This window comes from Mirounga leonina, unplaced genomic scaffold, assembly GCF_011800145.1.
Source record: "Mirounga leonina isolate KUSES-001 unplaced genomic scaffold, KU_Mleo_1.0 Mir_154, whole genome shotgun sequence".
Taxonomy (NCBI): domain Eukaryota; kingdom Metazoa; phylum Chordata; class Mammalia; order Carnivora; family Phocidae; genus Mirounga; species Mirounga leonina.
This window is the reverse complement of record NW_023270389.1, coordinates 64,603,397-64,617,666: the sequence shown is the minus strand read 5'-3', so window position 1 is coordinate 64,617,666 and position 14,270 is coordinate 64,603,397. Positions and strand designations below refer to the sequence as shown.

Below are 14,270 nucleotides of genomic sequence, written 5' to 3'. Positions count from 1 at the left end.
CAAATCTGTGTCTTTGAAATTCTCACCCACCACTCTTTCTGCTACACCACAGCCATTTCTAGACTATTTCAGAAGTGTCAAAAGTCTTCCTCTTAGGCGCCTGGGTGGCTCAGTTGGTTAAGCGACTGCCTTCGGCTCAGGTCATGATCCTGGAGTCCCTGGATCGAGTCCCGCATCGGGCTCCCTGCTCGGCGGGGAGCCTGCTTCTCCCTCAGATCCTCCCCCCTCATGTGCTCTCTCTCTCTCTCTCTCTCTCTCTCTCTCTCGTTCTCTCTGTCTCAAATAAATAAATAAAATCTTAAAAAAAAAAAAGTCTTCCTCTCTAGGTTATGGGAATCAGGCTATTCTTACAATCCCCTATCATCCCACAAATTAGTCACTAATTGCAAGTGTAAAATGTACCTTTGATGAGGGGCGGAAGGCTAGCTGAAGACAAAGCATAAGCTGACACCCCGCAACCTCCCCCATCCCCACTCCTGGATGGGATATGTGTGACATTCTTCCAGGAAGCTCCCAACTATCTTCATGTTAATACCTTGCTAGAGGGAAAAACAACCTAAACTTGACAATGGTAAGGCCTCAGATATCTTGTAGGTCCTCTTTAGCATATGAAAGTTCTTTTGAAAACCTCCCTCTTTTCCTTACCTCCCCCAACCCCATAGTATATAATCAATTGCTCCTCAATTCCAGTGCAACACTTTCTGCCCACGGGTCCTGTCCCCGTGCTCTAATAAACAACCTTTTTGCACCAAAGACATCTCAAGAATTCTTTCTTGGCCATTGGCTCTGGACCTCACCCCACCGAACCTCACATATATTCCAAAACCTCACGTGGTGCCCAATGTGGGGCTTTGAGTCTTTTCATCTGGACTCTGAGCTTCGGTGCAAACTTGGTGAGTGCTTTCTCTCTTCCTTTACTCTCATTCCGGGGGCCCTTCAGGGAGTACGGTCTTTTTTTTTTTTTTTTTTTTTAAGATTTTATTTATTTATTTGACAGAGAGAGAGATAGCGAGAGAGGGAACACAAGCAAGGGGAGTGGGAGAGGGAGAAGCAGGCTCCCCGCGAAGCAGGGAGCCCAATGCGGGGCTCGATCCCAGGACTCTGGGATCGTGACCTGAGCCGAAGGCAGACGCCTAACGACTGAGCCACCCAGGTGCCCCCAAGGAGTACGGTCTTATTGGAACACTTTCATGCCCCTTGCTCAGGCTCCAATTCTCTAGCCAGTGGCTGGTCTATGGGGAGGAGAAAGCCTACCTTTTGACTGGAAGTTAGTACCCTGGCAGGGATGGTAATAAGACCCAGAAACTTCATGCCCTCTCTTTGTCCCTGTCCTTATACAAAGTTGTCTGGGCACGGGACAGCCACCTAAGTCACCAGGATGGCTGCCAATCTTAAGACTCCCGTGTGAGGGCGCCTGGGTGGCTCAGTTGGTTAAGCGACTGCCTTCGGCTCAGGTCATGATCCTGGAGTCCCTGGATCGAGTCCCGCATTGGGCTCTCTCCTTGGCAGGGAGCCTGCTTCTCCCTCTGACCCTCCCCCCTCTCATGTGCTCTCTCTCTCTCTCTCTCTCTCTCATTCTGTCTGTCTCAAATAAATAAATAAATAAATAATCTTAAAAAAAAAAAAAGACTCCCGTGTGAGGTTTCCTCCTGATTGATCTAATGTGATTCCCTCCACATCCCTGGTCTAGCTGCTTCTGGCCACGGGACCTCCACTGGGAGCTGGCCGAAACCAGTACCCGATGGAATTAAAATCCAACTGGGAACCGTTTCCCAAGGAAGTTGGCTGTAGGGACCACATGTGTTGGAATGTCGTTTAGATCATGATGGATTTCTTTTTTTTTTTTTTTAAGATTTTATTTATTTATTTGAGAGAGAGAGAATGAGAGACAGAGAGCAGGAGAGGGAGGAGGGTCAGAGGGAGAAGCAGACTCCCTGCCGAGCAGGGAACCCGATGAGGGACTCGATCCCGGGACTCCAGGATCATGACCTGAGCTGAAGGCAGTCGCTTAACCAACTGAGCCACCCAGGCGCCCGATCATGATGGATTTCTATCTTTACTGTTTGCCATCAATGTCCTCGACTAACTACTTTAAATTATAAAATTCGGCAATTCCCCTTGTAAAACTTTTCTAGTGTTCTCCATGGGTAAAAAATGGTAGGGCAATAACACAGCTTTCAGGGCATAGGATGGCATGGCATGGTATTTTAGTCCATTCACCAGGCACCCTTTCACAGCCACACCCAAGGTGGTGCAGAAACAGGTGGGGAAGGGAAGGCAGAAGGGGCCAAGTGCTGCCAGAAGGCAGAGAAAGGGCTCCCGGTTCTAGAGCTCATCAGCTCCCATGGAGGCACAAACGTCATGTTTTCCCACCAACGAGGAGGCAGTCCATGTCGGGCCAGAGAAGAAAGGCAATTTTCCCAAAACAAACAGTTTTGGGAAGGGGAGGGACGCCGGCATTCCTCTAGGGCCTTTTACCACAGGAATGACTTAGAGGTAAGGCAGGATGTTGATCAATTGTTTGAGGGAGGCTCTGGTCGCTTTTGACACACAAAACCTCTAACACATCTTGTGCCACCTGGGAAGGGGGGGAGGGGGATTTTGGTAAGGGACTTTCTCTACTTTTCCAGGAGCATGGCCTCAGTAGCCTTCTTCACTCCCCAAGGACTCTCCCTGAGATTCGGATTGCAATTCGGATTGCAATTCGGATTGCAAAATTTAAGAAAGGACTGATCTCCTGTAACACTGCATGGCCACAGTGGGATCTATCAGTTAGATCTCTTCTGCAGGAAACAGGGCAAATAGACAGAGGTACCCTAGGTCCACCCAGGCTTTCAGGGCTCTAAATCAGGACACAGACCTAAGGGCCTGTTGCAGAATGTGTTTGGCTAGTAAACTCCCTCCTGATATATTGGATAATTATTTAACTAAATAGGCCTCCTCTGAGTAAACCTAGGTTGCTGGAGGAAACACAGGCCATTCCAGATGAAGGGGACTCTTGACTCTTCTCTTTTATTGTTCTTCCTAATAGATGTGGGGGCTTCTCCCTCACTCATTTCCTGGGTTAATGGCTATAACGGGAGCCAACTTTGGTTAGTCTACCTCAGGATGGGGACTTTAAGGAATATTCCCAAGCAGTTGCCGAAACTGTTTGTTTTGGGAAAATTGCCTTTCTTCTCTGGCCCGACATGGACTGCCTCCTTGTTGGTGGGAAAACATGACGTTTGTGCCTCCATGGGAGCTGATGAGCTCTAGAACCGGGAGCCCTTTCTCTGCCTTCTGGCAGCACTTGGCCCCTTCTGCCTTCCCTTCCCCACCTGTTTCTGCACCACCTTGGGTGTGGCCTGCATAACTGGCTTCTGTACCATCCTCAGTGCCTCAGGCACCTTTGCTCTTCCTACCCTCTCTACCAAGGAGTGAAGAAGAGCACCCCCTAGACTTAACACTGCCCACTTCAGATTTCCCCACCAGTGTCTCAGGTAAAAATTGACAATCGGGAGCAAACTGACTTTCTTAAAAAAGATGATCTAGGTGGAAACATAATCGGCATTTTAAACTAATTTAAGTTCATTGGTTTAAGATAGACATGTCTTTAAGGTTAGCAGCATTAAATGTGAAACTTATTCTACCAAGATTTACTGAAGGTCATGGGGCACCTGGGTGGCTCAGTTGTTAAGCGTCTGCCTTCAGCTCAGGTCGTGATCCCAGGGTCCTGGGATCGAGCCTCACATCGGGCTCCCTGCTCCACAGGAGGCCTGCTTCTCCCTCTCCCACTCCCCCTGCTTGTGTTCCCTCTCTCATTGTGTCTCTCTGTCAAATAAATAAATAAAATCTTAAAAAAAAAAAAAAAGACTTACTGAAGGTCAAATGCGCTTGTGTTATTTCTGTTGCAATTTGTTATCAAAGAGATGACTTAAAATGATGGTTAATCTTGTCTATCTCAAAGTTTTGCTTGGATGATAAATGGGATTGAATTTGTTGGACATCTAGGCCTTTTCCAAATGAGATAAAAATACTAATAAAGCATTGAGTACTGGATGTAGGTTTGTGCTTTTGACTACTTACTGCAAAAACTAAGGATACTTGAGTCTGTTGGTAAACATGCTTTGTGCTTAACTGATTCATCAATTTGCCATCTAAAGTGCTCTGGTGTAATGATTCACAATTGGTTACTACTTAGTTTTCACTGGAGACTAAGTTTTCTAAGAGTGAAATTCTGCTAAATGTCATTAAGACTGATGAAAATAAGAAAAGCAACTCTGTATGTAGAAAAGTAGAGATATGTAAGAAAGATATAAGGAATGGGAATACATTTTTGTTGAAGGTAAAAGAAGGTAGTTTTGTCCTAAATAAGATGGTTGTTTGGAGAGAAATGGCTTGGGACAAAATCTGAATGCAAAAGAAAGTTGTAGAAAGTTTGTGAAGGGAAATCTTTGGAAAGGAATTTTACATGTGGTCAGGACAAACTAAGATCTAAATGAATGGATTTTAAAAAGTACAGTGGTATATAAGATTGAAATTCTCTGTTCAAAAGACAAAGCTTTTGGGCACCTGGGTGGCTCAGTTGGTTAAGCGACTGCCTTCAGCTCAGGTCATGATCCCAGGGTCCTGGGATCGAGTCCTGCATCGGGCTCCCTGCTCAGCAGAAAGTCTGCTTCTCCCTCTCCCACTCCCCTGCTTGTGTTCCCTCTCTCTGTCAAATAAATAAATAAAATCTTAAAAAACAAACAAACAAACAAACCCCAAAAGACAAAGCTTTCTTGAATAGTTGGTCTGCTCTTGATAAGAAAATGTAAAACAAAGGTTTTTTTTTTTTTCTTTTGTCTGCCCCCAAAAACCCAGTTTCTGTGTTTTGTCTATATCAGGTCTTTGATCCCTAATCCTATTTAGGCATGTGCTCTAAAACTTCCTAAGGTTTTAACAAACTTCCCAAGATTTAAATTGTAACTGAAGTCCCTTTAACTCATTAGGCCTTTTTATTTGGTTTGTTAAGTCACTCCCAGAAGTACTGTCAAACAAATGATAAGCCTTAGGTTACATTTGGGTAAATGCTGTAACTATTCCAGAGATGATATGCAGTTCCTAAAGTTTTAATATATTCTGGTGTGAGACCATCACTTAATATTTTGATTATTAAAAGTGTTATGTGTCACAGAAATAACCAGATTTCCTTGCCAGCCATATTGTAACCTCACCTCAGATTTTTAACCATGTTCATTTCTGAGTCTTTTGTCATTTATAGTTATTCTCTTATAAAATGGTTAATCTTCAAGGTGATTCATATAAGGTATTTTTGGAAAAATACAGGTATTCGATATCTTTAAGATTAAAACTGAAATAGGTAAGAATTTCCAGAACTAACTAAAGCTGCATTCAAACTAAACAAGAATAGTAACATGGGCCTAAGTGTATTGGGAAAAATGATTATAGTTTTTTTGTAACTCTTGGTTGAAACATTGCTGCTTCTTCCAGACTAAGAAAACCTTCTCTTAAGACATCACTGATATACAGAAATAATAAAACAAATTGAAGTATTTAACTTTTCTCTCTACCCTAAAACCTCTGAAATTCAAAAGGTCTATCAGTAAGTATTCTTTCTTCCATGGCAATCACTCCTTGTAACAGGACACCATTGGAAACATTCGTTATTTTACCAAGGCTTTGACTGGAATATCATATTTGAGAGAGACATGCAGAGACTCAGATATGACCAAACAGCTTTAAGGAACTAAGGTTGACTTTATGAAACCTTGAGCCATAAAGCCCGTTCGAAATGTTGGCCTGATACTTTGCTTGCAGAGTTCCCAGCAGCCTTACCAGGTGAGTAAAGAATGTCACTTCCTGGCAAGTGCAGGAACCTCAGGATATATTGGGGACCTCATGAGTTGGAATTTACCCAAATCTACAGGTATTGCAGGCATGTCCGATGGCAAGCACTTGGCTTGGCTTCTGGCCTGGAGAAGCTACTAAAAGTTTAACCTAGAGATTCCTTATAAAAGTTCCAGCAAAGCAGATTCTAAAAGATCTAAATGATCAATCATTCTTGCTGAGCTTATGTAAATAATTAGACCAAGTTTGTTAAAATTGGACTTGTTTTGCAAACAAATTAGTCTTGATTTGGTTATCTCTGGAAATGATGGCTATTTTAGAGAGAGGAATTATGTTTCAATAACACATCTTTGCAGATGTTAAATCCTAGTTTTGGTTATTCTTAAATGTTTGCCTAAGCTAGACAACTTGAGGTAAACTTCAGAGAAATTGCCACAATAGCTCATGTATAGACAATCTTCTTGCTTGTTATTCTGTGGTGATCATACAGGACCCCGCAGGCAAGTGATTAATTAGGATTAATTCTCCAACAACTGTAACTCAACTATCACCTTGACCAGTTCTGTGTGGCTGGTATCACAAAATCACTCCTTAAAAGCCACTGAGTGGGGCGCCTGGGTGGCTCAGTTGGTTAAGCGACTGCCTTCAGCTCAGGTCATGATCCTGCAGTCCCGGGATCGAGTCCCGCATCAGGCTCCCTGCTCAGCAGGGAGTCTGCTTCTCCCTCTCCCGCTCCCCGCTCTTGTGCTCTTTCTCTCTCTCTCTCTCAAATAAATAAATAAATAAAATCTTAAAAAAAAAAAAAGCCACTGAGTGTACCCCACTCTATGAGGTTAACTATGGACTTGAGGACATAATGGATGGCCCCACTTTCTTTATGATTGGATTGGATAATGTACTTGGGGATGCCCTTATCTCTTGACAAGTCTCTCAATTGCCAGTGATTCCTTAAAATTAGGATATTGTTAAGGCTGGACCTCAAACAAAGAGGGCTTCTTGATGGTTTTATTCCTTAGTCATATTTGTCCCAGGAACTATCTCTATTAAAATTATAAGTTGTAAAGTTATAAGTAGAGGCTTTAGCCAAGCATACAGTGACCACCTTTAAGTATGACATGGCAGTCAATTATATGACTGGCTCCTACTGGACCCAAAGGCTCTGTGGCTCTAAATTGTGGCCATGGCTTCCCCCAGGCTGGATAGGCCGCTGTACTCTGGGTTTTGCCTGGGTGCATGGACACATTATTGAAACCATTACCAACCCTTCTAACCTTCCAAATTTAAAACAATGTTGGACATGTTCTGTGTCTCATTGGTACGACCACCTAGCATCCATCTTTGTTTCTTCTTTGAGATTGGAGGATATTCTTTGGCACATGGAAGCTCTTAATAAGTATATGGTCAAAGCCCTAAATGACACTCAAAATAACATTTCTCTATTAAATACTAAAGTAATACAAATGCGTGAAGAAGCTTTACAAAATAGAATGGCATTAGATGTTTTAACTGCTATACAAGGTGAAACTTGTGCTAGCATAAAAACAGAATGCTGTGTATACATTCCAGATTACCACAGAATACTTCTGTGTTTCTACCTGACATGAATACTCAAATTGGCACTTTCAGTGATCTCTTTCCTTAAGTGATCGCTTTAAAATCCTAGACTAGAGGAAAATTATCAAAGGTCAACTATCAAAGGTCTTTTATTCAGGCTTCTCTTTCTCATTATAATATTAACCTTATTTTGTTGTCATTTCCGGTGTCTCCCTGCCTGGTGCCAAGACTCCTTCACTGCCATAACTTGCAGCTGACAGCTGATCCTTTCTACTCAAGGAGGTTCATATATGCTGTCTGCGTTGGATTTAGCTGTCTCCCCCTTTCATAACTCCCCTGTATGTTCTCCAGCTGACCAATATTGACCCCTAGGTAGGGACATCTCTACGCCCCTATTCAGCAGGAAGACGTTACAGAAAATGAGACCTTCTCTTCAACAACCTTAAAGATTTAAGGATCAAAATTGTTCAGGGAGGGAAATGATGAGGGATCAGAAGGCTAGCTGAAGACAAAGCATAAGCTGACACCCTGCAAATCGTCCCCCCCTCCCGGGCTGGGATCTGTGTGATATTCTTCCAGGAAGCTACTTAATAAAACCTTTGTCATGAGCCCCTTGTCTTGCTGTGTATCAGTGGGGATGTATATCCGTGTGATGAGGGATCAGAAGGCAAGCTGAGGACAAAGCACAAGCTGACCTCCTGCAACCTCCCCTTGCTACGCCAGGGTGGGTGGGATATGTGTGACAATCCTCCAGGAAATTTCCAACTTGAAAGTTTCTTAATTTTTTTTTTATTTTTAACCCATTTGAATTTTTTTGGTAAGATTTTATTTATTTATTTGGCAGAGAGAGAGCAGGATAGCGGCAGAGAGGGAGAAACAGGCCCCCTGTCGAGCATGGAGCCCGATGCAGGGCCTGGATCTCAGGACCCTGGGATCATAACTTGAGCCAAAGGCAGTCGCTCAACCAACTGAGCCACCCAGGCGCCCCGGAAGTTTCTTGATGTTAATGCCTTGCTAGAGGAGAAAACAACCTTAACTTGACAATGAAAAGGCATCCAGTACCTCGTAAGTCCTCTTTAGCATATGAAAGTTCTTTTGAAAACCTCCCTTTTCCTTACCTCCCCCAACTCCCAAGTATATAATGAGTCACCTTTCAGCAGCTCCTTCTGCCCACTGGTCCTTTCCCCATTCTTTAGTAAAACCAGCCTTATGCACCAAAGGCGTCTCAAGAATTTTCTTGATCATCGGCTCTGGACCTCACCCCACCAAACCTCACCTATATTCCAAAACCACATCAGGTGGGTAATATGCTTGGGGAATGATTGCCAATGTGTATTTTGGGGAGTAGAGATAACGGAAGTTTCCAAAGGAATTTTTATATGTTAAAGTAGACTTACAGGATCTTGGAGCGTTGGGCTAAGATTGCCTTCTGCCCTTTGTCAAGTATTAACATCGAGGCAGCTGAGTCCCTAGAGGAAAGTCACTCTGTTTCAAGTACTTGTCAATGGGCTGTAGTAGCAAGGAAATTTAATAATTTTCTTCTGCCTTTGTTTCCCACATCAGTAACGATATTGTAGTTTTTTTTTTTCTTTAAGATTTATTTATTGGGCAGGGGGGCAAGGGCAAAGGGAGAAGGGAGAGAAGCAGACTTCCTGCTGAGCAGGGAGCCAGTAGTGGGGCTCAATCTCATGACCCCAACATCCCAGTCTGAGCCGAAACCAAGAGTCAGACGCTCAACCTACTGAGCCAACCCCCGTGCCCCTGTTATTGTAGTTCTATAGGATATTTTTTTTTTTAAAGATTTTATTTATTTACTTGAGAGAGAGAGAGAGAGAGTGCACGAGAGGGGGTAGGGTCAGAGGGAGAAGCAGACTCCCCACTGAGCAGGGAGTCTGATGCAGAACTCCATCCCAGGACTCCACAATCATGACCTGAGCCGAAGCCAGTCGCTTAACCAACTGAGCTACCCAGGCGCTCTATAGGATATTGTTTTTATTCTGAGAAACTACATGGGATGGAGTTTTGGAATGTTGTTTAAGTCTGTAGCCCACACCAAGAACGAATTTTTGAGACATCTTTAGTGCAAAAAACATGATTTTATTAAAGCACAGGGATGGGACCTGTGGGCAGAAAGAGCTGCTGCACTGGGCTTGTGAGAAATGTCTGATTGTATACTTGGGAATTAGGGGAGGTAAGAAAAAGGGAGGTGTCTAAAAGGACTTTTCACAAGCTAAAGACCCTCAGGACACTGGAGGCCTTGCTATTGTCAAGGTTGCTTTTTCGTCTAGCAAGGCATTAACATGAAGACAGTTGGGAGCTTGCTGGAGGAATGTCACACACGTCCCACACAGGAGTGGGGCGGGGGCGGTGTTGCAGGCTGTCAGTCTGTGCTTTGTCCTCAGCTTTCTGCTCCCTCATCACATGTGACAGTATTTAATTATGAAATGAGTTATGAGATTTCATGATGTCTGCAGCTTACTTTTAAATGATTCAACAACACAACTTACTTTCAAGGGGTTCAACAACAATACCTACATACCGGCGCAGAGAAAATGAGCAGAAATGGCGAAATGCTAAAAACCGTCTGCTCTTGGAGTAGGGTATACAGGTGTTCACCGCCCTGTTCTCTCACCTCTCTACATACAAACGATCGCAAGTGAACGCTGGGGCAGTGTATCTAACACAGCCACTCCTCGCGGAGCGGCTCGAGCACCGGTGGCGGCCAGCCCGGGGTCGGAGGCACTGCAGGGTTCCGTGCGCCGCTCGGCCCCGCCTCGCCGCCGCACCCCGTCTGGGCATGCTCAGAAGCCCCGCGCACCTGCCCCGCCCCTCGGGCGTACGCGTGCGCGCAAGGCGCAGGCGCGCGGCTCCCGGTGGCACCTAGACACGAGCTGCAGGACGCGGCGGACCGCTGAGGTGCGGACCTGGGCTGATGGAGCCGCCGAAGGTGGAAAAGTTCAGCACCGCCAATAGGGGAAACGGGCTGCGCGCCTTGGCGCAGCTGCGCCCAGGAGAGCTGCTCTTCCGCTCGGATCCCTTGGCGTACACGGTGTGCAAGGGGAGTCGTGGCGTCGTCTGCGACCGCTGCCTCCTAGGGTACGTGCGGAGCGCCCTCGCCCACCCGAGACCCGGGCGGCGCGGGGTCAGAGCGCGGGGGATGTCGTTGGGCCGCCCGCCGCGGGACTCCGCGCGGCCTTGGGTGCGCACGTTTGGGGGCGCTGCCCGGGTACCCAGCCCCGCAGCGCGGTTCCCGGGGCGCGTCGCGGCTGGCAGGGGGCTGGGTGCCGGGGGTTGGGGGCGTCCCAGGCTCGGGCCCCGCCTTTCCGTCGGGCCGAGCTGGGCCCGCTAGAACCCCCGCCCGTCCCCCCGGGCTGCCGTAGGAATGGGAGGGAGCCCGTGGGGCAGAGCTAAGGGGCAGCGTTGTGCTGCGGGTAGTTTTACCGGGGAACAAAAAGTCTGTGTCCCGGGCGGCACGCTTCATCGGTGCGGCCCTGGAAGTGACAACTGGCTGGGGTTGGGGAGGGGGGAACGCAGAGATGTGTGCAAACCGGGCTTGGTACTCAGGCCCCGCCAGGAGAGGACCTGGCTGGCGGGAGGCGGAAGAATGTCGGTGTTTACGGAACACTTTCCAGGGTCCAGGTTGTGTTCTGCCTGGAGCTACGAAGATGAACGGGGCATCCTTAAGAATCCTTATGGAGCATATCAGTGAGAGCGAGAATTAATTACAGCGAATCAGAAGGGCTGAAATAGAGATACAGTACAGTACTATAGGAGCATAAGTTACTGAGGTTCCGTGATGTGCTTTGCATTTAATGGCTGTGCAGGCAAGTCTAAGTCTTAACCACCTCTTGGGATGCGAGAATTCACATGAAAGTGTTTCATAAGCTTGGAAGAACTGGGCCAATGTAAAGTGCTATGTTAAAGTAATTTATGGAAATATGTAATATATATGCAGTCATAGGAATTGTAGTCAAGCAACTAATGTTACTGAGCTCCTGTTATCTGCCAAAGAGGAGAGCTCTGTTTGAGATGGGTGGGATGATTTTTTTTTTTTTCCCCCAGGACTGCCCTTCTTCTCTTAGCCTGGGATTGGGTGGATGGAGGTGAGGAAGTAGTTGCAGAATTCAAATCGGTAGCTTGACCATTAATCTTAACCAATTCCCTATTTGATTCGTAATTGAGGACTTTATTTAACTTTGTATTTTAAAGTTACTATACAATAATAGTTGTATCTGTAGCTTCCTGATGTTATCATAACAGCAACAAAAAATTAGTTGAGAGAGCCTTTGAAGTTTTTGTAAACTTCAGAATTGAAAAAGTTTTGGAAACAGTTAATTCCTTTCAAGACTCAACTATTTGCTGAGGCCCCCACATTGAAATTTATCGATCTCTGATTCTTACTCAAGCAAATTGGAGACCTGGGCTCTTCATGCTGTTAAATCATCTAGGGGTGTATCTTGAGTTTGAAAGTGGAGAACTTGCTATCCTATAATATTAGTTGATGAAGAGAGAAGGTGTGGTTCGTCTTCCAGATGAAATCAGGCTGGCAAAGTTATTTAGTAGTTGGGATGGAAAAGTTTTGGGATTAATACATGATGACAAATTATTCACTGAATTTTCAGAGCTGAACTTGAGTCATGTGACACACAGAATTGTCTGTTTTCCAAAGTAGACTACACAGACCCAGCCGTTCATGGGTGAGATGCTTCTTCCTTTACCGTACTATTTCATTACTGTTGGCTATCACTCATATATCTTATTAGCAAGAGATTACTTGTTAGTATTGCTTTAAGCACAAAAGGAATTTCATGCAAGAGCATTGGGGAGATCTTAGCATTGCTCTCAGGTCTGGAGGAACCCCAGTTGTGAAAGTGGGCAGGAACCAAGGAGAGTTCCATAGTCAGAATTACACTTCAGAAGTAGTTGGGGTTGGTACCTGGGGAGTACATCACTTGTGATGCTGCCTGATAGTGCTCGCTGCTCCCACATGTATTACCAGCACCACGATCCTGGGCCCCGCTGCCGCTACTCTTGCCACTGCTGTTGGGAAACGGGGTATTGCTGGAAAGCTGCTTTCTCATCCATGCTTCTTTGTGGAATTAGCTTCTGATTCAAAAGTCCTTAGTGGTATCTTGGAGTGGCTGAGATTAGGTCACTGCCTGAATCCTAGCTGCAAGGGAATTTGAGAATGTGACTGTTAGGACTTCTTGGCTTTTAGGAAAGGAGGCAGGCTCTGTTCCCACCAGTATTCATAATAGTGGGGAAATTAGCAAACATAAAATAAGAAAAGGGATATCAGTAAATGCCAAGCATCCAAACAAAAACAAAAGGAGTTTTTCATAGTGACATGCACTCAGTAGTGCTTTACACAACACATTTACACTTACTTACTTCGGATTGCTAGGATATAGCTGATTTGTGCTGTGGTAGTAGGTGCTCTGTTGAACACTTCCACTTCAGTGGTTGTAGTATTTCTGCAGTGCCTTGTTGGGAATCAGTACAGTCTGAAAACAGTGTTAGAGAAATCAAACTTTGGTGTGTTGTTTCATGCAGTTTTCTACCACAATTTGAATGACCATCATTGGGATAAAGTTTCTGTGTTCTTTATCACCTTATAAGTAAAATTTGTTCATCATCAATTGTGAATTCCTCGAGAGTAGGTATTACATCTTTCAATTTGTGTAGCCCCAGTGCCTGACACATAGTAAGCTTTTAGTTTGTGTTAAGAACATCTGGCTGAATTTTCCTCTAGCTGTTCTTGCCTTTCTGCTGTCTTCCACTTGAATTAAATGGAATGAAAATATTCCTTTGTAACAGTAACAGGGGGGTGGCAACATAAAATAATAGACTTATAATTTATTACTTCATTCTACCTGATTTTCTTTGGTCTTGGGCTATTTGAAAAGTGCTTTAGTTCTTGCATATTTGTTTTTATTAATAGAAAAACTTGAATCTGCTTCATGGCTTCCTTTTTTCCTCTCAGTAAGGAAGGGTTTTTCATCTTGTGAGTAGAAAAAGTGAAGTATGTAAATTGGGGAAAGATTAAATGATACAAAGTTGTGACCTGAAATAATTTATATCATCCTTTTTCTGCAGTTGCTCACCTCTTTAATTTGACAGACCTGGAAAAGATTGACAAATGGGTTACTTGTGTTTTCTGTTTTGGTAAATGCAGCATATAAAATTCCATTGTAAATATTGTTTGTAGGTCTCCCCACTTTAGTGACCTAGTTCTCTAACCTTATATCCTTGGAGCCTAGCACACAGGAGATGTTGACTGTTGAAGTTGTGAAGGGATAGTCTTTAAGGAAATTTTAAGTCACCATATGTTTGTTTTTGTTTTCTAAAGTTCCAAGCTGCCTGTAGTTCCCATATCAAGAGCTTTCTCTGACATACTCTAATGATTGTTTCTTCTATGGGGTAAAGAGGATATGATATGTCTTCCTTCACTGAGGCTGAGCTTGAGGCTTAGTGCCTCCCAAGAGGAAGGAGGATGAATTGGAAATGGAAAGTCCATCTTTTCCAGCCCTGAGAAAGCCCTGGTGAATTATGGGAAGAAAGGGGAGAGAGGTAGGGAAAACAGTGTGAGAAATACATGTTTTTTGGGTTTTTTTGAAAAATCTTTTTTTTTTTTAAAGTAATCTCTACACCCAATGTGGGGCTAGAACTCAAAACCTTGAGATCAAGAGTTACATACTCCACTGACTAAGCCAGCCAGGTGCCCCTGAAATACATGTTTTGAGCTTCCTTGTCTGGCCCAAGTTCTGAAATTGGGGTGAGTGTGTTAAATAGGTTGAGGGGAGGGTCAAAAGTAGAAGGTCTTTGGCTGTGCTCCGTCTTTGGAACCTCGAGAGGGGGTAGCTGTGCGGGTTGTTGCTCTGCCAACA

At 44.7% G+C, this 14,270-nt stretch overlaps 1 protein-coding gene across 2 annotated transcripts in view; it reads left to right on the top strand.

Annotated features, from left to right (window-relative positions):
• Window positions 1-10,207: 10,207 nt before the first annotated feature.
• The window catches only part of SMYD3 (SET and MYND domain containing 3), a 708,476-nt gene continuing 704,413 nt past the window's right edge, over window positions 10,208-14,270 (top strand). The window contains exon 1 of one of the 2 annotated variants that reach the window (XM_035010985.1): window positions 10,208-10,479. In XM_035010985.1, coding sequence (XP_034866876.1) covers window positions 10,316-10,479 — 164 coding nt within the window. In that variant the 5' untranslated portion in view covers window positions 10,208-10,315. The remainder of the gene's footprint in view (window positions 10,480-14,270) is intronic. The other variant, XM_035010984.1, reaches the window with a different exon arrangement.